Source organism: Cydia splendana, chromosome 12 (genome assembly GCF_910591565.1).
Source record: "Cydia splendana chromosome 12, ilCydSple1.2, whole genome shotgun sequence".
NCBI classification, from domain to species: domain Eukaryota; kingdom Metazoa; phylum Arthropoda; class Insecta; order Lepidoptera; family Tortricidae; genus Cydia; species Cydia splendana.
In genome coordinates this window covers 7,920,446-7,945,523 of record NC_085971.1, presented here as the reverse complement: position 1 = coordinate 7,945,523, position 25,078 = coordinate 7,920,446, and the positions used below count along the sequence as shown (strand labels likewise).

The 25,078-nt window shown below is 37.2% G+C and overlaps 1 protein-coding gene and 1 long non-coding RNA gene across 3 annotated transcripts in view; one reads left to right on the top strand and one right to left on the bottom strand.

Annotated features, from left to right (window-relative positions):
* LOC134795418 (protein-L-histidine N-pros-methyltransferase) overlaps positions 1–25,078 on the top strand; it is an 83,168-nt gene that overhangs the window by 15,739 nt on the left and 42,351 nt on the right. For both annotated transcript variants that reach the window (XM_063767256.1, XM_063767255.1), the window contains exon 2: positions 17,706–17,896. In XM_063767256.1, the coding sequence (XP_063623326.1) occupies positions 17,706–17,896 (191 nt within the window). The remainder of the gene's footprint in view (positions 1–17,705; positions 17,897–25,078) is intronic.
* On the bottom strand, positions 9,428–10,507 carry LOC134795774 (uncharacterized). The gene is made up of 2 exons (XR_010144852.1): positions 9,705–10,507; positions 9,428–9,595 (listed from the first exon to the last, which is right to left on the bottom strand). It is a non-coding gene; the product is annotated as an uncharacterized LOC134795774 (long non-coding RNA).

Below are 25,078 nucleotides of genomic sequence, written 5' to 3'. Positions count from 1 at the left end.
CAACAGGTTGTATTGCCGAGACAGACAAGATCACAAAGGGGCGTTACTACCAATTCTGATATTATGGGTTAAATGATAACCATCAAGATTAAACAAATATTTACGTTACTATGCATTTCTACGGTTAGTCTACAGTAAGAAAGTGTCTTAAGTAAGTTAACTAATTTGAAATGAAGTGGCCAGAAAGAGCTCGAGCCGAACTCACAGCTCAGGCCGTTTTAATGCGAACTACTTCCGCGATGTCTAGTCTTACATGAGATTAAGCCGGGGTGGCAGGAGAGTGTGGGGGGTGTATTTATGTCACCTCGGGGACACGAGCGCTCGCCCCTCTCCCAATTATACCGCAGTAAAAGTCATAAAAAGACACCCGAAGTTTTTACACGAACCAAGAAGAGGCTCACGCGAAATTAAGAGGGGCGCCGAAATGTGAGATGAGCATGAATTTTTTATAAGCCCAGATGATGGTGCTCCGTTTATGATGTCTTATGGCGGTTAATGCTCGCGGAGCACGCGCTCTTTGTTTGCTCGGCTGAATCTTTGATGAGCCCGCTTTATTGAGCCAGCTCTATCAAATAATTAATTACTATCCGGAACACACCTTCATGCCTCGAGTGACCATGGCTTGATGGATGTGTATCTTTATTATCATCTCTAATGTTCCATCCTGCATCGTAAAGGGAACTCAATATGTAGCAGACTATAAAAAGCATTCACAAACACAGACTTAAATCGATAAACTGCAATTACCTACTTGGATACAGCACTTCAGTTTTTTATGTATTAAATATCATTTTTAACAACGGATATTCTATAAACCCGACACCTATATATTTTATTTATTATGCCGTTGCCTTATTGCATACTTATTTGTAACTTATGATGACTTTTAGATGAAAATAATACGTTGTTATTATCGGTAGAATCCTATACGAGTACGTAAAATCGATCGTACTTATTCAGTAGATGGACGCCATAAATTATACCTTTAATGCGATTTATGTTTACGAAAGCAGGTCGAAAACGACCTGAGACCTGGTTAACGCAAACAATGATTTTTGTTTTGTTTACGCTTTGTATGGAACAATACATTCTTACGTTTAATTTCTTTCGAGCCCCAATTGATTTCTTTTACGACCGTGTTTATTGAGTTCGCTCAAAACTCGAAAATGGCAATTGTATCGTTGGGGCTCGAAGCAGCGGCATTGCAGTCTGTACAGCTTTATCCTCTCAAGCTTAAGTTTTTCTAGACTGTAATAAAAATCTAGCGCAGTTCAAGGCATAATGTGTTCGATGCACCCGTAGCCTCGCCAGATAAAGAGGCAGGCTGAACACAATTCAATGTATAATTCATACGGTGAAAACACTTATATTAACGCGTTGCGTATCGCCTGTATCGCTACGCCATGTTTGTTATCGCTACTTTATGTACAGACAGCTGGATTAAAAATTATAATGAGTGCTACTAGAGCATCGGTGTAATAAGATCCTTACATTAACATGCTGTTATAGTATTCTATTCTTGGACATGTCCATTACGCCATCTCTGCGTCCCACAAATCTTTGTTTCTTTATCCATTGGACTGAAAGACGGCTCTAGGAGGATAACTCGTGCTAGTGACGGGACACTGACAACAAAGACTAAGCTAATGAAACTAGATAATGTTCTACACGTTTTGATTGATTAGTTCATTAAAGAAAATTAGTTTGAGAAGCAAATTTGATCTAAATTGTATTATCGTTTTATGCTCTAGTAATAAATACTAAAGTCTCCTGAGTTAGAAATCATGTTGTTATGGATCATTAATTATACAAGCCAATATAATCTTTCGCTTAAAACGCATCGCAGTTTCGAGCAAAATGGGTACTTGTTTAATTTCTGTGCCAGTTAAGGTGTCCGCAACTAGACTAAAACATGAAGGAGTTTATTGTCATTATTACTCTAAAAGATTGCGAGCTAGGTGAGTGTCTCGTTACATTCACGTTCGCGTAACGTCTCGTATCGTGCACACACGTCGTAAACTTTGAGCGGAAGTGCGGCGGAGGTGTCACGGCACCAAGGGTATGGACCCGTGGACCCTTGAGTATGTACCTGCTCTGCGTGCGTGCCGGCCTCCGGTCCTCGGAGCTAATATGATTATGACAACGCTACGTGCCTAACCCAGCGCCGGGAATCCTCGCACAAATAATCATTAATCTTTCACGGGCCGACGTCGGCCGCGATGGAGATTTAATCAGATTAAGGATCATCTTTTTTGCGGGAAAAGTCATGCCCTTTTGTTGCTAGTCGGCCGTCGCTCGCACTTTTGTGCTGAATTTATGACTGGTGACGTTTGTCCTGAATGTGAATTGTGTAGGCTTTCTCTTCTTACTTAATTGTTAGTATGGTTAGTCGGCGTGTGGCGTGTTAGGCGCCGCGGCGGCTGTCGTGTTGGTTGGTTGCTCTGACACTGCGGCCCGCGCCCGTGCGCCACGCAGTCTGACCCAGACGAGGCGCCCGACGATACGCTTTATGGCCGATACGAGACGTAAATAGGTACCCATACGGGGATACGACTTTCACGGTCAACAACTGTAAAACGCTCACTTATGAAAAGTATTCGGAGTAACGATATATAGTGTTCATCCATTTAATATTTCCAATATACCACCAAATACGATTTGAAATTTGAAAGAAACATACATGAAAGCAAATTCCGAGCAATAAATAGAGTATTCGACTGCCTTCTCAAAAATGTTAACACTTAAATGTTCGTGCGGCAAGCAGTCCGTTTGATTCGTAGATAGGGCGCTGAAGGCCGGATAAAAAGTAGAATTAAGCGCGGCGAAACGCGCGTAAAATTATTTTACCATTGTATGCAAATCAACGCCGCCGTGATTATTTTATTTCCTAAGAGTCTCTGAATATAAATCTCGATTAAAAATAAACTAGTCTGCGAAACGGCTCTTAGTTGATAGGTGTTTTAATAGGCCATTAAGCGCCGCGTTTAAATTTCACCAAGATAACTTTTTCAATTAATTTGGCGCAGACAGAGAAATAGCCGAGTTGAAGTCCAATAACGGGCTCAGACATACAAGAAAAGTATGAATGAGTAAATAAATACACGAAAAGTTGACAACACCGAAGTTTGCGGACGTTTACAACTAACAAAAAGGTTGTGCGTGCGCGTCCGCCGAATGTGGAAATACCTGTGCACATTTTTGATGAATCCCACTTCTGACAGCTACGCTGTCTTACCAGTGACCGATGTTTATTTCGATAAAAACATTTCTTTCCAATACCTAACGGACGATTTTTATTAGAACAGAACGTCTTGCTTTTTGTCTTCAACCTATATGATGCATTTTTTAAAATATGTAATTATATTTTTTTCACTAAGGAAATTGCCACCCCTCACCACGTAGTAGGCAGTTCAAAAGACTTTTAAAATGTCCCAGAGTAGAGTTGACATGTTGCCTTTTTCTGCATTCTTAACGATTTACATTAAACTATTAAGGGGAAGGTCCGGGTAATCGTAACATTCTTGACACCCGAGCGGGATAAAACGGGCGGCCATCTTGGATATAAACGCATAACTCATTTATTAAAAGGAATCGCTTCGGTCCCTACGGCGTGCGGTGTCTAATGAAAGTTGCGCTGCAAAAACGTAGCGTCGCCGGGAATGTGTCGCCCGCGCGTTCGAAGACGTGTACAGGCTATAAAAATACCAAATGTCATTCCAAAACGTTACCGAGCCTATAGGAAACGAAGGCTCATGCGATCCAGTATAAACATTGTTCCAGCTTTAGCATATTTGTTACTAAATCTGAGGGCACGTTTCAGTGGATCGCCCGAGAACCTGATCCGCTTGCGATTGCATAAGCCTATGGGAATATTTACCCGGACCGGCCCGCGCCGACTCGCGCCCCTCTCCATTTCTTTTTCAATCAATTCAATCAAAGGCTTCCATATTCGATTCCCGTTTGATGGCCGAACTGCGTGATATTTTAGACGGAAACGAGTAAAACTCGATCCACCAATTAACCGGTAGATCCTATGGGATGTAATGATGAAACCAAAAACCGTCGATTCGTTAAAATAAATTTACTCCCGAAACGACTTCTAATTTCGGACGCCGCGAGAGTTAAAGCGGCTGCTTTTTGCCGCTGTTAATTTTAGCGGACAATGGGTGGAGCGATCGCCGAACGCGTTCGGACAATCGACACTCCATTCTGAGCGCACTTAATTGCTCCTTTTGCCATTGAATAATTTCCATTCCAGCGCCCGCACATAATGAACGTTTGCTTATTTCAACAATTTTCCATTGGCAAACAACTCTATCACACTGATCTTTCCTGGAATTTAATTGTCGACCAGACGGAATGTTTCGATAATAGGCTTCAATGAAAGTGGGATCGACTTAGAACTGACCCATAGTTAACCTGGAGTTATTTTAACAGCCCAGCGCTTGGGTGGTAACGAGCGACGATATTGTCTCGAGACATAACGGCTGATTTTACGATCAAATCGGCCCAGTTGGTGCTTAATGTAGAACCAGTTTAAATACACTCGTAAATCTGGCGCGCGCGTGCCCACGCCTCGGATGACGGCTCGTCTGCGGCGCGTGCGGCTTGACAACTTTGACAAACCTGATCCCGAACTGACTTCTCGGACGAGCTTTATCAATAGCTTGCCCTAGGTTTTAATTCCACACGTAGCTTAGGCCAACCAGTCGATCAATTCTGATTGAGTCAACTACATTCAGGGTGTTGACTCGTTCCAGAATCAAACTCTCGCGTTGTCATTGTGTTGCGGAGCGAACCCCGTGATCCTTCGGGAGGCAACTGGAAATGCGTAATAGCTCATAGCTATGACATGTAATACATAGATACATTACAGTATCTCCTCCTTCTTCCTCGCGTTATCCCGGCTTTTTTGCCACGGCTCATGGGAGCCTGGGGTACATATACATTACAGTATCTACTGAAAAAAAACGAAATCTCAGCAAATTACACAACTTTTTGATCTATAAGGGGTTTGTACAAATATGATAATATTTAACAGACAGGCATTGAAATGCTATTTCATTTAAAACGTACCTAACGTTTTATTATGTCTCGAGCTGCAAAATAAAAACTAGCAAAAAGTTTTAAGTTTTTTTTTGTCTTTTTTGTTTTAAATGTAGCACTTTTATGACTGCTGATATAATAAATTCACTTTGAACCGTATTAGATGTGTTTCCTTCGATTCGATTTATACTTATGTTTAGGAAAAACTTACTGATATTGTCGTATCAAATTCAACTTTTTCTTACTATTCTCATTATTAAATTTGGGCTAAATACTGGGCATAAACAGAGTTTCGTAGCTTCATTGCTCTGCTCCCTAAGCGCAAGGTATAATTACAATTAGCATTAGTCCAAATTCATTAACGTAACTGTTACTCTGAAAAGATTAACAATCGTGAAGAAACGCAAAAGAAACTTCTAGGTATATATGTAGGTATTAAACATTCCATTACCAAATCCAATGGGTTTGATTAAAAGCCTACATTCCCATGCTCTGATGCGGAAGTATCGCAATGCAAATCGACGAATAACTATCGCATCCTCTAAACTGACCTCAAATCACATCAAACTCAACTTTATGAACACACATTAAAGTTTAAATTTGGAACATTTGAATCGTTATGCGACTGTGCGAAAGTATAGTCGAAATGAATCTGCGCGAGATCACGTCGCCTATAAATCCCGTCCCGATAGAACAATTAAAAGACGAGTTTGAAACAATTACGCAGCCCCTCCGGCGCGTCGTGACGGTACGGCCAACCGTGGCAATCTTAGTGTAATTGCGTTATTATAGGACATTTGTTTACTGAAAATTATGATAAATGCAAAATAATCGAGCTAGGCTATTAAATGGTTAGCACGTCTCGGAGATGAGTTCTAAATGTACGCGCATTATTTATATACGTATTTAATGCCACCCGTGAACAAGCCCTGAATGTCCTTCTTCTGCATCTTCTTCCGGCCTTGTCCCATTTCTAATTGGGGTCGGCTCTCCTAATCCTCCTTCTCATATCTCTGAAGGATATCTCGTTTCTGGGTCGTCACTGGATCTAAATTGTTATTGGAGAGATCCTTTTTAGGGTTCCGTACCCAAAGGCTAAAACGGGAACCTATTACTAAGACTCCGCTGTCCGTCCGTCCGTCCGTCTGTCACCAGGTTGTTTCACGAACCGTGATACCCTTCGTGTGCGAGTCCGACTCGCACTTGGCCGGTTTTTAATAACTGACTTCCATGTAGTAAGAGGTCTGCCACTGCCACGAGGATATGGTCCCGTCCCGATATGAGGCTTAACGCACTTTTTGTCATGTGATCCTGGTCTTCTCATGACAAGCCCTGAATGTCCTTGGAAACTTATCAGCCGGTTCATGCCCTACCGGCACAAGTATTTTCCAAAGGACCAGAGGAAATAGATAATATCTGGTGAATCAATATGAGCTGGAAATTTACACAACTGAAATGCAAGTTATACAACGAACTATTTCAATATATTTAAGGGTGAGTCTTTGTCATAACTTAGGTATAATCAAAACCCTAAGCTATAAAGCAACTGCCACTTGTTATGTAGTCGCTTGTAAACATGTATGTATCGCTCTCGACGTTCAGCTTAGGATCACGAGCTATTAAAACCAATATCCAATGTCCAAGACATTCATTAGTCGAAGCAGGTCCAGCCGCTAGGCAACGGCAGTATGTAATGGAATGGTTTATCGAGTAGTAGCATTGTCGGGCGTTAATCGAAATCAATTGTTTCACGGCAATAAGTCTTCGCAAGCAGTTTTAATTGAGACTTGCTATCAATGCTATCGTAATATCTTTGCCCCGGGCCGCTTCCATGGTTGCCTGTGATAGCAATGTCTGCTGTAGGTCCAAAGTAATCGCGCCATCTATGAATTAACTTTACTATTTTAATGACGGGAAATTGGAAAGCATAAGGCGATTTGAATTCAAATCTTATGTTGGGTTCTAGTAGTTGGGCGAAAATCCTTTTACCAGTTGAAAGAAAATTAAAGTGTGCTTACAAGTAAATTCAAATACATAGATGAATGTAAAGCATTTTTAAAATGGTTATAGAAAGTGTGAGCAATTTACGTGCACAAAATGTCACATCATATCATCCTATATATTTATATGAAAAATTTGGATTCCAAAACCGTTAGTTAAATTCGCTCTTGAAGCTACATCAATCATTATTCTGATCCGTATTCCAGGCACATAGAGCTCAGAATGCCCGGGCAGCCCGGTGTTTGTATGTATAATGAATATTCCGCGCTCATACATATCCGTGAGTAGTGCGGCTAGTGATGGGGTGTCCATGGGAATATTCCTGACTCGCGGGTATATAGAGGGATTTAAAATATCCATAAATATGACATTTTCATTTATAGTCTGTCCGCTTTTGTAAGATCAAAATAAATCTATATTATGGCGAACTTGATCTTAATTATTTTGTCTTCAATAACGCAAGTGAATACCTATAAACTATGTATATACATACTTCTGAAATCAATCACACAAATCTGCGTATTTATATATTTACAATCTGTTATTTTTGGAGTCGGTGCAGGTGCTTCACTAAGGTGCTCAAGTTTGTTTGAGGCTGGCACCGACTCCAAAAATAACATTTTTCCAAATTTATATGGGACCAACTTCGGGGTATACCCTTTCCAATAAAAAAATAATTATCAAAATCGAACATCTCTGTAAAAAGTTATGCGTGGTCATACATAAAAAAAAAAATATATATATATATATATATATATATACGCGTCGACTTGAGAACCTCCTCCGTTTTTTTTTTTCGTCGGTTGAAAATCGGACAGGTTGTATACCTACACAAGAGTATATTTGTTTACTTTAATCTTGGGTGTAGAGTTTTTCGCCCAAGAAGTGCGATACTTATTTCGAAGGAAACGTAAGTTTAGACTTATGTAGGTATAGACATCATGTCGATTTGAAGTTTATGCATTTTGGGGGAAAAATACTGGCATTTTGACTTTACTCCTTTTTAGGGTTCCGTAGCCAAATGGCAAAAAACAGAACCCTTATGGATTTGTCATGTCTGTCTGTCTGTCTGTCCGTGTATGTCACAGCCACTTTTTTCCGAAACTATAAGAACTATACTTTTGAAACTTGGTAAGTAGATTGGTATTCTGTGAACCGCATTAAGATTTTCACACAAAAATAGAAAAAAAACAATAAATTTTGGGGGTTCCCCGTACTTAGAACTGAAACTCAAAAATTTTTTTTTTCATCAAACCCATACGTGTGGGGTATCTATGGATAGGTCTTCAAAAATGATATTGAGGTTTCTGATATCATTTTTTTCTAAACTGAATAGTTTGCGCGAGAGACTCTTCCAAAGTGGTAAAATGTGTGTGTGTGTGTGTGTGTGTGTGTGTGTGTGTCCTGTAACTTCTAAAATAAGAGAATGATAAAACTAAAAAAATATATGATGTACATTACCATGCAAACTTCCACCGAAAATTGGTTTGAACGAGATCTAGTAAGTAGTTTTTTTTAATACGTCTTAAATCGTAAACCGCAATTTTATTATGTTACTTGCTGCTACGGAACCCTTCATGGGCGAGTCCGAGTCGCACTTGGCCGCGTTTTTGAGATTTAGGAATTTTGGTAAATGCGTAACATAACAACTTCTTTCCATATTGTTATAGTATTCAATGTTTTTTTTTTCTCTATAGAGTACATATCTAGAACATAAATGTTCGCTTGGACCTCCAGAGTAGGTTGGTATTGCGTTCCGCTCTAGCGTCCAGATATCTACATAGGGGCTGATCCCGTTTTAATGGAGCGCCCGGCAAACAAGATCCTGAGCTTAGAGCGAGAAATGTATGTACTTTCATATCTTTCTTCAATCTCAGGTAATGAAATATGCCTAAACGTAACGTGACCTAAAAGTAACACTCCTAATACTCACCAAATTATCGGTTATTTACCTACATCGCCGCTTTAGAAATTTTACTTCTTGCCTTATTGTTATCAATATTTTCTCTATATCCAGAGTAGAAATATGTAGGTAGGTAAGTATTCTTTGGAACATCACTAAATGCATCTCGCGTTCCGTTCTAGCGTCCAGAGATCTGCATAGGGGCTGATCCCATTTTAATGGAGCGCCCGGCAAACAAGCTCCCGAGCCGCTTACGGCAAATCCACCGGGATCCCCGGGCCACTTAGTGAGAACATAGCTTTTATATGCTGTTTTCCTAGGTTTAACTTATTTTTTTAAAGAAATTGCAGTAAATATGTCATGTCATGACGTGATTGATGAATTTATATGCTTAAAAAAAGCGGCCAAGTGCGAGTCGGACTCGCCCATGAAGGGTTCCGTAGCAGCAAGTAAACATAATAAAATTGCGGTTTACGATTTATGACGTATTAAAAAAAACTACTTACTAGATCTCGTTCAAACCAATTTTCGGTGGAAGTTTGCATGATAATGTACATCATATATATATTTTTTAGTTTTATCATTCTCTTATTTTAGAAGTTACAGGGGGGGGGGGGGACACATTTTACCACTTTGGAAGTGTCTCTCGCGCAAACTATTCAGTTTAGAAAAAAATGATATTATAGAAACCTCAATATCATTTTTGAAGACCTATCCATAGATACCCCACACGTATGGATTTGATGAAAAAAACATTTTTAGTTTCAGTTGTAAGTATGGGGAACCCTCAAAATTTATTGTTTTTTTTTTCTATTTATGTGTGAAAATCTTAATGCGGTTCACAGAATACATCTACTTACCAAGTTTCAACAGTATAGTATTTATAGCTTCGAGCAACACGGAAGGGAGGCGGCATTCGCACTATTTCCCCTCTGCCGAGGTACAAGATTAGCGCGTCAATCTAATCTAGCGCGGATAATAAAACTAGTTGCACTTGGATTTTTCACTAGACCGAGTCCAGACGCGCGCGTGAACACTGCTGCACAAAAATGCCTGTTTGCTCGGTTTTTTGTTATAAAAAGAGGTCGGGGACATCAAATTTACAAAAAGAAAGTGTTACATTTCACATGTAATATTTTTTTTTACATATCATACGTTTAATTACATTCAAACACAATTATTATATTTTAGTCTCATGTAATTGTTGGATTTATCGATTTTGCTCGCTCAGTACAAATTGCGGATCGGTCGAGCGACAAATCCGACTTCTCATCTCTCAGAATACAATAACATACTTCAACGAAAATGTGTTAGTGTGCGTGTTGTGACACTTGTCACTCGTCCGTACACAAAAAGAGATCGAGGTTTGCAAGATTTGTCTTTGACGTGTGTCATTTTCTATGTATTTGTGTCGTCATTACAGATTGGATTTTGTATGTAAGTGTGTGAGAAGTGCGACTGTGTGCACCTTTCCCCCCGCGAAAAATGGCAGAAAGATTTGTACGGTGAGATATCGCTTGGGCCCCTCCCTTCCGATGTGTCGGAAGCCGGTGTTGCTCGAAGATTTATAGTTTCGGAAAAAAGTGGCTGTGACATACGGACAGACAGACAGACAGACAGACATGAAGAATCCATAAGGGTTCCGTTTTTTGCCATTTGGCTACGAAACCCTAAATAGATACAAATATAAACTTTGCACAGTAAGTATAATTATGTATAAGCTTGCACATTCAAAGATACAGGATACGCATTAAGTATAGGTATTTCTCGTTAATACATGCATACATTTGAAAATATAAAAATATAACATTAAAGTATTAATGTAGCTAAACAAATAAAACCGCGTGACTCCGTGTAAAATCTATTCATATTTTGATATGATTTGGCTGAATAACCGAGTCACGATTTTTCAGTTGGTGCCTACCTACGGGTTTAGACCCAGTTCTACAGATTTCTATCTCTACATAATACAGAATACAGATCTTTATTGGTAAAAGCAAATTTTATTTATTTTAATTTTACAGATTTTCAATTTTACAGATTCTCAATTCTACATAATTTGAATTTTACAGAATCTTAATTCTACGCATTCACGAATCTACAGATTCTCAATTCTACATAATTGAAATTCTACAAAATTTCAATTCTATATATTCGTAATTATACAGACTCCCATTTCCACAAACTCCCAATTCTACAGATTCCCAGCCAAACAGATTTCCAGTCCTACAGATTCCCAATTCCACAGATGTTTGGTTCAATGTTTGGTTTTTATTAAGAGTAGGTCTCGTTGGTTGATTAAATAATAAGTTTAAAAATTCGCACTTGTTACGTTTGCTGTAAACTACAATTTTATTGTCCACAGGCAGAACCGCCTATTCGAATTTCAATAAATAGCTTTATAATTAGCTTTAGCTCATTGCTGTAACACAAAAATAAACCAAATTTGGTAATTTTGAAGGATGCTATTCTGTAGAGTTTAATAATTTGAGCAAAATTTTGCATCTGACTACGAAGAAAGCGGCTCTGGTTGTAATAGATAATAAATAAAGAATCTGTGCAGTTAGGAATTAGGATACTGTAGAGATGAGAAACTGGGGAATTAAGAATATGTAGAATTGGGAACCTGTATAATTGGTTATCTGTTAAATTGGGAATCCGTAGATTAGAGAATCTGTATAATTGGTTATCTGTTAAATTGGGAATCCGTAGATTAGAGAATCTGTAGAATTGGGAATCTGTAGACATGGGCCTAAACCCCTGAACCAACTATACAATTTCATGTTTATTGCCTTCAAATGAATGACCGTGTTTTCATTAAAGAGCAACTGTCGCAAAGGAATTGAAGTCATAATTAATTACGGACTGCTATTTCTTAAGGTCTATTCAGGTCTCAAAGAGTAGGTACACGGGTCCAACAAGTATAAAACCGTGCTGCAAACGCGGCAGCCTTTTGCATCTCACCATTCATTTTATATGCAGATACATCGAAAGCTGTAGATCCGTGTTTTTACAATATTCAACTAGAAAATACCTTGTACAGTAATCGGCAACAGATTTACTATAGGTACTTATACATATAGATATAGACCATAATTGTGCTATTTATTAATTATCTATTTACAATTTATTTTTTGGAAATGTAAATGTTAAATATTATTATTACTTATGTCATGTCGTAAAGGAGATATATTCGTCTTAAAAAGTAGTTTATTTTCTTCATAGTTTCTTTGGTCATTTACCCAAAATATAATATTACAAATAGTTACGAGATTGGCCAGCAGACACCATGTTATTGGATTGATTTATTTATTGAAAAAATGCCCCTAATTAATCTGGCATATGAGTATTTTACAATGACGCATGAATTAAGTCTTGCATTTTTATAAGACTTAATGTTTATAGGAGGTATACCGGTTGGTTTAAAGAGCAGCTCACATTAATATCGTCCACAATCGCCTCCACACCTCCAGCCATCCACGATTTCACACATTTAAACGAGAATTAATCTGGCATTGTGCGCTCGCGCGCGGTCGTTAATATTTCGCTCCGTATTGACAATGCGTCCACACTAAAGGATTTGATTCATTAGCCCAGGGACTAACGTCCTCGGTACAAAGAGCTCGTCCTATCCGAAGGATGCACTCACTGACCTTCTCGCTAACGAGTTGGGATAATGATCGTATTCAAAACGATGTGACTCGACGAATGCCGTGATAAACAATTACGATGATTATTAAGTTTAACCTTTAAATTCTTCTGCAACATGAGTCAGTTTTGGATTACTGGCATCTTTCACCGGACGGGTGAACAAAGATTGGCACATTTCTAAATATATTTGCCAAGGCGATGTATGCAATTCGCTCGGGGATTGGCGACCTAGTACCTACCAACTAGCATTGACCAAAACAGCTCAGACGGTCTCAGGGGAGCTAACACTGTCTTGCATCGCGAAGTTGTCTAGTCGCCTGCTTTCTCAATTATTTAAAAACTTATGTGTTTACAAAACTCAAGGATGTTTGTTTTCTTTTCTAGGTATGTTACTTTACTAACTATGCAACCTTTTAGTGCTTCACATCTAAATAGAAGTTTAAAATAATATTGTATTACTATTTATTACAAATAAAATAAGCATGTTATTGCTTATTCGTCCCAAAAATCTATTAATATATTAAAATAAATTTAAAAAATTTATCAATTTCATGAGTGTTGTATGAAATATGTAGGCTAAACGCGATACTCGTACAATATTAGTTTTCAAACGTCTTTCCTGTTTTTATCAATAGGTATAAATTATCCATGGACCACATCGCCAATAATAGTAACCCAGATAAACTCGAAAACAAAGTATGTATCTATAGTCATGGCTCGGCCTCGAAACCTTGTGATTGAATAAATCATTATCGATCTGTCTTCCTTAGCAGGTAGATCTGAAACGAGCCAAGGAGGTAATTTTTATTTATTCAAATCTTAGTCTACTCGTGCTGAAATCGAATATTAAGAAGCGTGTCTCATAAAAAGTCATTTTGTTCACAAACACCAAGGCGGAAGCAAATATACAAATAGTTCATGTTTATGTTGACTGTGAATGTTTTATCAAAATCCAAAGGAACATTCGTTTTGTTTATTGTTGAGAATCAGGGTGAATATACAGGCATGCCACCTGCCATATGCTATTTGGTTTATACGATGATTGTTGGCGATATCGACGTAATATTAAATTTACTAATATTTCATAACATTAATGAACAAATATCTTGAAAGCATTTATTGTTTTGTCGTTTTCATATTTAATATAATTTAAGTCTCTAATGCTATAATTACATTTATGTAGGTATATTATTATAATTAATTTTCGTTTTAAAATACCTAATTTTGTTTATTAGGTACACAGTGTTCTTGTAATAAATCGGTGTCATTTATTGCGTAATATAGGGAACGTGCATGAACTATAGGGGGCAGCTCAGGAGCCGTCAGATATTTGGCGCGAGGCGGAAATGTGAAGTTTATGCTTCCGATGTAGCCTACAAGATGGCAGAACCTCCAACGCGAACATTCCCTATTAAGCACAGCGCCTTCTCGTTGTCTGCTTAATTATTCGTTCTGTGCACGACTACAGCGCCGCCCTGGTGGCTGTGGGGCACATTATGTTTGTGAGAGTTAACAACTGTCATCAAATATCGTCGTATAAAATAAATATATCGTCATATTTTTCCACACCATGCATTAGAATCCTTTGTATTTCCCTTCCACGAGCATCGCGCATAGCCAATAGGTATTTTGACTTTTTTTATATAATTTAGTAATATATACGTAAATCATCGAAAATCGGTCAATCAAAAATTCATGTATGTCAAGGCCGTTTATTGTAAGATTTATGAATAAAAATAACGTTTTCATATCACGCCTGTTAATCCCGTTACGGTTAACAGTTGTTTTACTGGTGTGATTCGAGATTTTTTTATTTATGCGCTATGAATTTAGATGCGTAAACTACAACATTATATATTTACCCACTCTTATTGCTTTTTTACTTATTCACAGATACATTGATATCCTCTCGTCCGATGCATCATCTCTAACATAATTTGACGTGTAGCTTAATACCTACTATCCGTAATCGTAGATAAGAGATAGGTATATACTGGTAAAATGCAGTGTGAAGTTTATAGCTCAGAACACCAAAATCATCATCAATATTGGCTCCCATATGAGACACCAAATAATGTAGAATACACTTAAGAACTTTTGTGTTAGCTTATTTATAAAAAACATTTTATACAAACATTTTTACTACAGTTTACCGTACAATATCTGCAGACCATAAACATTTAACATTCAAAATGTGATGAAGACTTTATTATTAGGAGCCATGGTGTCGTGGGCGATGCTTTTCGCCGATGACATTGTGCTTGTGGGTAAAGACGGACTCGCAGTACAGAGCAGACTTGAGAAATGGCGGCAAGAATTGGAGAACGTTGCCTAAAGATCGGCAGATGTAAAACTGAACACATGTTCTATGATTTCGGCGGTCTCTCCAGTTTCACTGCCATATAACTCGATGGCGTTACAATGCCAGTCTGCTCCGACTTCAAGTCCCCAGGTTCACACGTGCAGTGTGATTTAGATATATGTACGAGTAGTTAAGTCGCATCGTATTTTGAGGCAACCTCACACATGTTTATTAGAGAGTAGCTAACCCAAATCGTAATAAAACGTTTGCTTCTAGAAAATCAATGCCTAATCTTCTTTTCAATTCACCAGCAACACAAAGTATGTAAATTTATGTTTTAGTTATTGATAACAATCGAAAAACAAGTGACACCAACGATCCTTACACTTCAGAATATCATCAACGTTCAGCATTCGAAATTTTCCACAATTTGTATTCCGTCTGGATAATTCGCCTTCGCCTTGGCCTGCATTCTGCTCTCTTTATCTAATCCATATCTAATACCAATTCAGTTCAGTCTGATAATATGGGGTTGATTCAGTTGTAGCTACCACGTTTTACTTTCCTTCTTTACTTGACTTCTTTTATTTTCTGTAAAATTGTTGCTGACGAATTGCGATATTCTTAAACGCTTGTTAAGTCTAACAAGATTTCACAGTGGTTTGCTAAGTTTCATGAATAACGGGGTCATTCTAGTAAGTTTTACTTTCCTGAAAATTAGTAACGCTTTGCGTTTGTGCACAGTAAAAAATGGGTGTTTTTTTTAAAGAAACGATACTTATAGATACTTTTACGATGAGTAACTATTATTTGTTACTTTAAGCACACGATCAATGTTTTCTTTTCTCTCCATTTTGATTTGACCATTCTTTTGTTGTATTCTGTTAAATATTTTTGATAAATCTGCGATGGGTTTTAAATAGGTTTTACTCGACAAAGAGCTGCTATATTTTTGGTCGGTTTTCAAAATTGAAGAGAAGAGTTTGAAATAACTTTTTTTTAATTGGTAGGCTTTATATCAAGGCGAAGTGAACAACTGTGTCACGCTCACACACATTTAAATTTTAAGCAATTCAAATCTAATATCAATATAAGAAGGTAAGTTATTTTTTATTCTAGAATAAAGCCCTCTAGTGAATCCCATAGTCCTGAAGTAGACTCAGTATTTTGAATGTAAAGACTGTACATTGCATAATCACCGACTGGATTCGCCATCAGGAGTCGATTGGAGTATTAAATATTTATTTCTTGCTAGCGTTAGATCGTAATTTACAGTGTTTACAATAATGGTGTAGTGATGTTTTTGTTTGTTTAGGTAGATCTTTGGATGGGTGAAGTTGATCTCGAAATTGATTTATTCATAGATGTCTTAAACATTCGATATGTTAGTGGTTACTCGATTTTCTAATTCGATTCGATTCGATGCCATGGTGCTGTACTATTGTACCTGAACATTTCAATAAAAATGTGGTGTAAATAAAGGCCATGTCACTAATTTTGCAATAACACAAGTAAAAAATAGCTGTAGATTGATTATTTAAAATCTTAAATGAGAATTTAAAATCTTGATTGAGAGAAAACGCACAATATTGCAATACATATGTTGTTGTTGAACTAAAGTTAGTCCTATCATATACGGGACAATACTTTGAACATTTGGGTATTATTTACGACCCCTCGTATCGTATCAAAGTCATAATAAAAATTGAATGGCTGCTACCAGCCGCCGCCGACGCGCCGTGACGATTGTTTCGACTACCGGTTTTAGATAATTATCTTTTTCATCACACACCCGTCTTTCGATTTTTAATATAAAGACAGATCGGGCATTAATTAAGCTGGGCTGATGAGTTCGCGGCGTCCCGCTCGCTCAGTCATTACGGCATGTAGAGGCGAGAAGTTTTTTTAATTTGTTATTATTCTGTGGCGTAAAGAAATGTTAATTTGAGGCAGCGTGAAATTAACAGCGGCCCTTTGTAGGGCCGCGGCGGCTGACTTAAACACACAACGGGTGACGAGCTACACGCTCCTTTCATACTCCACTCTCTTATTTGCACTCGAATTACTCTTTTTATACACTTTCATTAAGAGCTCGGGTTGTTAAACATCGATTTGTAGTTCGGAGCACAATCGCTTGTGCTTAATGTAGAAACTATGAATGGTCCAGTAACGGCATGATTATGTTCGCAATGTTCAATCATGTCATTACTAATATCTGAGTAATGTTCTATTTGAATCTCTTAAGTGTCCGTTTACCGCTATTACTAATCTAATAGCTCCAGACAATGACCACCTAGATATATACTGTTATTTGAATTTGTTGTCGGAACAAACCAAATTTTATATTGAAGAAGAAGAAGTAGAAATAGTAGTCGAAACCTATATGTCGAATGTTTCATTCCCGCACGCTTATTAAACCAGATTATTAAATCAGACAGTTAAGCTAAACCAATTCTTCCATCAATAAAAGCCATACTACGCGACAAGTTTTAGCAGTAATGCAGCAACATAGATAACACATTGAATTCATGTAAAAGCGCGAAATTCTAACCCCATATGCTGCGTACATCATCATTTTGTATGCGATACGACATCAATGTATACCTTTTGATGTTCTACGAGGCTTCAACAGGAGACCACGACCGACTGACCAATGGTGCTTACCTGCAGAGGGTAAAGAGATGTATATGTCAGGCCTCCTGTATTAAAAATTTAGTTATGCTATTGTGCAACTACCTCCCATTTTCCTGCAAAAACAAAGCTTAAACCTATCAGTACTTAACAAAAGCATTTGTATTGCAGTGGTATCGTGTGGACAAGAGCCTCCTCAGTCCAGAGCTCCAGCAGAAGTTCAAGCAGCTGGATCCAGATGACGACACAAAGGCGTTCCTGTCGGCCTCCATTGACAAGTCCACGTGGATCTGGACGCAAATCTGGTATCTGCTGGCCAAGGCCGTACTCCGGCACTTCTGGTCTATCACCGACATTAATGGGTACGTATTACTCTGGCGGCATTCCTAATTCCTACTGGCCTCCATTAAAATCACTGACTATGGGTAGCTTACATACGTTACCTAAGCTGTTCAAGTATTAGCTGGACTCAGACGAGAAGAAGACATACCGGCCTTCATTGACAAGTTCACATGGGTTAGGGCGCAGATCTCCATTGTGTCCATCGTTATCTGGATGGAGGGTATCTGCTGCTGCATCGCACAGCACAGGTCGCATATTACAGGGTTCTATGTTTCACTTTTATCGAACTGAAATTTGAACATTGTCAGTGACATAATTTCAACTATCTTGAAAATGTAACATTGAACCCTGTAATATTGGGCCAGCGACTTCTAATCTGGCAGACAATTTAATGATTACTCTTCGATGATACAAGAGTCATATCATAATATGCTGAATGACGAGTTTCGAAATACGGATTACTTGGCAGCGGCGCAGGAGCATAGCCACTCTTGCTAGTATCTAAGTTGAAAAAGGCTACTAGATTATTTATATTCCTCGCCATGTAAAGAACATCCTTCAATTAATAGTCTATAAAAAATTGTGTACTTAACTTTAACTTTGTCGTTAAACTTAGTAAAAACAGGAAACAAAAGTACATAAAGCCAAAGCTGAACTATACGGCGTGAATCATGGAAGTTCAACTCAAGGTAAGTTACAAATCTGTGTAAGTGAACGAAAACTTTTCTCTCATCCTAACGAACACGACATCAAACTTTTTGATTTAAAAGTAATGAATCATTTCTTTCACAAACGATGAATTGCCATTTGAATCACGACAATTGGGCATTATTAAGTGCGTCCAGATTCGTCCAATTACGCCAATTACACTCCCGGTAGCTGTAAGTATGTATGAGTATATTATTTCCTCGTCCATTGTGTCGTGTATGCACAAATTAACTAATTCAAGTACTTAGCGCGGCGCGTTCATCGATATCATTTTATCGATAAATTACTGTTATTGTTGTTTAACGTTTGCTCTAGAACTAGATTAACATAGGTGCGTTTATTGAATTTCTTTATATCGTGATTTTATTGTTTAGTTTAGAACTTTACATGGACGAGTAATGAAAAACTGACGATTTTTTTATGATTCTTATCGACGATGTCTTGTTGGTTTAGGATTTTATCGCTTATTACAATATTAGTATGTATGTAGGTATACTACCGTGCCGTACGGTATGGTAAAAGTATCGATATCGATAATCGCGATTACGGGTCGGGAGTCACTGGTCGCGTCCGGGGCTCTGTGAACGGCACTGAAAGCGATCACGGCGGGTGTCTATAGCCGGCCACTAATAAATAATTTAAATAAATTGACGGACGAGATTTACTCATTGGCTGTTTCCGTCTCTCAATTACGTTTTATTTATCACTTGCTACTCGGCGGCTCAAGAGTACCGCGGCGCGACCGAGCCTTTGATTTGCATGTTTGTACATCGGATTTCGCGCTAACTCAGATTGGCGTAGAAATATTGCCCGTTCAACGTTCGAATTACGAAAATTTCAATTGAATTGGATTTCGAAATAATTTCGATTAAGTTGTCTATGAAACGCCAATCAATATTAAATAAAGTTTCAAGAGGTATTGCGAGAGAAATAATTGCTATTGATTTGTTTAGATATAGTAGTAGTTTGTTTGCTCGTTTCGGTCGCTTTCATATTGTTTTAGCTACAATATTTTACATTGCTTTATTCTTTTAAGTATGCAAATTAAAACAAAAATAGTGCTTTTAAAATTATTTATGGACTGGACTGATTACAAATAATAAGGCTTTGATTTTCTTGAACCATTTAGCTTTACTTCATGTTATAAAGAATGTTGTCTGATACTTATGAACAATTCGCAAGGTATTCATAACCGTAGTTTGTAATCCCAGTGAGACTACAGGATATTTAATCATCACCGAAGCACTTAAAATATATGAGTCAATAAACGCCTTCCTAATATGTAGTTTCCGGACAAAAATATTTAAACGAATACATTTCGAACGAATGACACTTGATAGAATTGATTTTTATTTGTGTCAACATACGGAATTGTAGGGACATCCTAATTTACACAAATTGAATTTGATTTTGATTTACCGGCTAATGTCAATTCAAGAAGGACATGTTATGATTAATATAAAACTGAAAATTTGATTTTTGTCGGTAGGTACCTATAGATAGATAACACGTTGAATTTCTAATTAATAGATATCAGTACTATTCTGAAATAGAAGACAAAAACTTGGAAGTAGATAGGTAGGTAAATCCTTTCGTGCTCATAGAAAGTGGATGATTTGAGTCGTTAGTAATAGTAACGACTCAAATCATCCACTTTCTATTGCGTCCGTTTTCTTTGTCACTATGACAATTGCAAACGCTTTTCTCAAGATATTCCCCACGTTACAGCATTAAATTTAGGGGTTGTAACTTTTTCACAAGGTACCAAGTTCATCATCATCAACTTATAGTTATTTTGAAGAATCTTCCAAGTCTTGTGCCCACTCTTTGACTTTTAGATACCTTTGTTTTTCTTTCACTCGGCTCAAATAACTGCGTTTGTTTCTACCCTACCCCGCTCTACCCTCCCTTCCAAAATAGTTTTATAGAAATGATCGTGTCCGGGTACCAGGTTATAGATCATACCTATATAAATATACGAGTGTAAGTAAATAAGGTGTTGTGCTATTAATTAGTTCAAAGTATTAGAAACGCATTTCAATCAGCCACAGACATGATAATTGGCGCGACGACGCACGCCCAAATCAATTGGCGATTGTTCAAAATTCGAACATACCCATTACGTGTCAAAGTAATAACCATGGTCATTCAAAAAATAAATATCAAATATCTTTATTTTGCATAATATATGGTACAAAAGATGGACTTAGCAATTAAGAAGCACATGCATACATATGTACATGTATGCATGCATGCATATTCTTTATCACTTGCCTTTATTGATATGAATAGATAACTATTATTAAAAATAAGGAATGATTAGTTATTAAATATAAGATAGGGACACATGACTTGGTGAAACAAGGTGATGAAATTTGAATATTTTGAATATTAGTTTTATTAAATGTACATATCGCTTCTATCTCTATATTTAATAATCGTAAACTTTCTTATCGATTACTGAAATGGAATTTTAACTTTGGGTCTGTTTTAAATATGTTGGTAGTATCACATGTTCATAAGTCGTATACTCGTTTGTCTATCCCCTTTATTTATTTTTCTCCAATATGCTCGGAAATGTTCACCTTATTGTAGAAAAAAAAAACGCGAAGTTCTTCGTTATTGTCAAACTCTAATAAAAAAAATCAAACTATCGCTGTCCTGCTCTAGCGGACGGGAAGTAAAAAACACTACAGTAATAACTTATTACTGTAGTGTTTTATACTTTTTAAAAATAAAAACGCAAACAGCCAATTATTATAACCGCGAGCCGCGTCTACACGTCCCGATCAGCTATCATTTCAAGCTATAGGATAGAGTGACATAATAAGATTAACGACCTTACTTGTCTCGTTCTTACAAGACCGTTGTGCTCGTGTACGATCGTGCGAATACTGCTTAATAAAATCAAAGATTATTTTTATATTTTTTTAAGGATCTCATCGGTGTTCATAAAGCTTATATAGTTTGTCAAAGGACTTTCTCATTTCAATCATAGACAAAGATAATCATACTATCTTTGTCTTACACTAGTACTAGCACCCAAAAGAAAAGGATGGGTATAGTTTTCCTGGTTCTTACTGACTGACAAATTAGTTTGACCAACTATATTGCACAATTATATTGAATGAACGAATATTGAATGGTACTGAATGGCAGAATAAGTTTGTGCCTTTAACTTTTAAAAATGTATTAAAGAGGGAAATAGTTTTTGACTTGACATTTTGATGTGAAGGTTCGATTTGAGTGATGCTTCATGCTTAAATAATTATTTTACCTTATTTCCTCGCATGTTTGGAGAAAAGCACTATATATGCCTCGGCAGGAATAGCAATTCGTGGATTCGGAAATCGAAACTCATCCACGAATTGCCCTTTCCCGGCCTCTGCAATAATGTACTATTGGTTTATATAATTAAGATGAAAAGATACCTAATAAGAAACTTTTCTACCAGATTGACATGATTATATTGATTATCATTAAGCCTATGACTATCCTAGGACTCGAGCTGTACCTACTGAGCTTCCTATCACGGTTGATAGAAATTGAGCTATGTATACTGCACTCTGGTGGTACCCCGCGAATCTAGCATTATATATTTTCATTCAAACAAAAGCCCATAATAACTATTGTACTCCGTACTTAAGTTCCGAAAAACTCATTGATGTGATATGAGTCAGTTTGCCATCCTATTACGTCCGTAACCCCACGCTTTGACTACTTCTAGTAAGGGACCGTGTCAGCTCAAACAGACTCAGTATTTATGACATAACCGCTCTCATAAACTTCAAGACAGTATTATCCATTGAAATACAATTTCGCAATCAAAATACGTAATTGAATTCGATCTGTACGGGTTCGATGACAGCGTTCGGGCACCAATTTGCCGGCACCTCATTACGTTTTATGGGCACTCAATCATTGGCCGAATTATGCACACACCGTTACTACCCACACTTCGTGCTGACACGAAATCTGTTTACGTCACTGTCGTTTTGAGGAAGAGGGAACGAGAGGTGATGTGTAAACGGTACGCAAGTGTATGAGGTACAGTCAACTGTAAAAGTATGGGTGTAGACAACTTACTCAAAAATATGTCCCATATTTCTTAATTCCCTGACATAATAGTTATGGGACATATTTTTGAGATGATTTCTACACCCATATTTTTACAGTTGACTGTACAAGCCCTAGTATCATAATTTGACTGTCGTAAGCAAGTTTTTTAATATCTTACTCCAGTGGTTAATGTTGCTATACTTGACGTTGAGGCTGTAGTCGAGTTACCGAATTGCATAAATTGGCGAGTAATTAATTTATTTAGGTACCTATATACACTAAGTCATTGCACATAAATGATTGCGAAGAAACAAAACCGTAACTTGTAGCTCTGAAAGTAACACGAAATCTGTTTATGTCTTGGTTATTTCTTTAAAAAAGAACCATAGGGTCACAGTGAGATACGTTGTCATCTAGGGTACGATATTTTTTTTTAATTAATTTCGATACTTATGTTATCTCTATCAATGGTCACACACGTTTCAAAGATATCAAAGTGATTACCTTACGGCGCCTCGTTTTACCTCCAGGTCTGGCCAAAGAAATATACATGCAGCATTTTACATTTTGTTCCGATTAAATAAATTCAAACCCATCCCAATCCTCCCACATCCCAAGGTGTTTACTTATTACACATAACTTCGCGCTAACCGTGAGTAGGGCTTGCAATCCGGATATCCGGTTACCGTTTTATCCGGATATCCGTCCAATTTACTATCCGGATTTAGAGGAGGTTGATATCCGGATAAAACGAATAATTCGAATACCATTTATGACAAAAATATCATTCCCATTTTTTAGAAAACAATTTTAAAAACGTTCAAAATTATAACGTAAACGATGTCGGTTGATTTATTTATTTATTTGGATACATTTTTACGGTATAAAAACTGTTTATTAAGTGCTTCTCCTTGATTGCCGACTACTCCTTTTTAAATATTTGGAAACAATCTTATGCAGCTCCATAAAATGTACAAAGTAACTTTGAATGTACTTGTACCGTGTTCCTGTCAAACGTGCTGAGCTGCATTATTGTTAGCGTCTGAATACATTATTAATAACGTGCGAAAAGAACTAAAATGGGTCCAGCTGAGGACTTCGGTTGATATTGAACTGCCGAACGAGATGTAGTAGCTGTTTAGCAGATATGATAAAAATGTTTTAGCATTCTGCATTTGAATAAATCTGTAATTAAAACCTTGATTGACCTTAAATGCAATGTAATATCTCAACAAGAAGAGACTGTCTCAACAGTGAACAGTTAGAAGACGTATTCGAGTCTCGAAATATCATCAAAACCACGGTCAGTACCATATGTCAATAAGACGCCCATTTCTTAACTGAAGAAGAGTTGGACTAGAATTATAATTCATGGTTGTAAAATTTACATAAAATAACGCCAAATTTCTTGTGATCCTCTGAAGTCACTTAACAAATGAATTTCGCAGCGCAGGCTGCCAATTTTAAGCTGAGGGTTGAAGTAAATATCTCCATAAACTATAAATTGTTACAAATATAGTTTGACTCAGCCGATTCCGTTTGCAAAACTGAAGCAAATAATACCATTCTCATAAATAAAATTTGCCGAAGATTGATTGTCACAGTAAATTTTCAGTGAAATATTTTTCCAAGTGAAATTCGGACAGTAAAATTTCGACGAAAAGGTAGAATTCCTAAAAATACCTTAACACTTGCTGTTACGCAACCTTTTATACGTAAAATTTAATTCTATGAAACTTTTTGTAAAGTTCATGTGAGTTTTGTTAAATAAAAAGCAAGTATTCGAATTATCCGTTTTATCCGGATATCCGGATAGTAAAATAATAAATATTCGAAATATCCGGATACAAAAAATGGGCGGATTTGCAAGCCCTAACCGTGAGTAATAAACGATACAATTTCCATTTATTCTCCATGACAATATTAAAATAACTTGAAACTACGTACACCCCAATCGAACAGATGTTAAAAAGCCAATATACAAATGCAATCTTTTTTTTGAGGTAAGATTAACTAAATTATGGGCTAAAACACGTATAATAAAATAAAAACTCACTTAAAACTCGCATGATTAAGGGACCTTCGTATGCAAATATCTCCATAAACGTCTCTCGTGACGTTAGCGTGATTGTTATTGCAAACATTAATTACTGCGACCTTATTAAATCGTGAGTTAATAACCTGGGGATGAATTCAGAAACGATTAATGCTGTACAATGCAATATTAACATCAGTACGTATACGTCGCGCTGAAACACACAAGCAGATATAGCCGAACGCTTTAAGCAACGACTTTCAAACCGCCGGTCATTGGTTCGAATCTTGCCTATTGAAAAGAATGTGCGGGATATCATTGGTTCACAAGCAAACAAATTCAATGATGTAGGTAATAGATTTGTATGTAAGCCTAATATTGAGCTATCACAGGGATTATA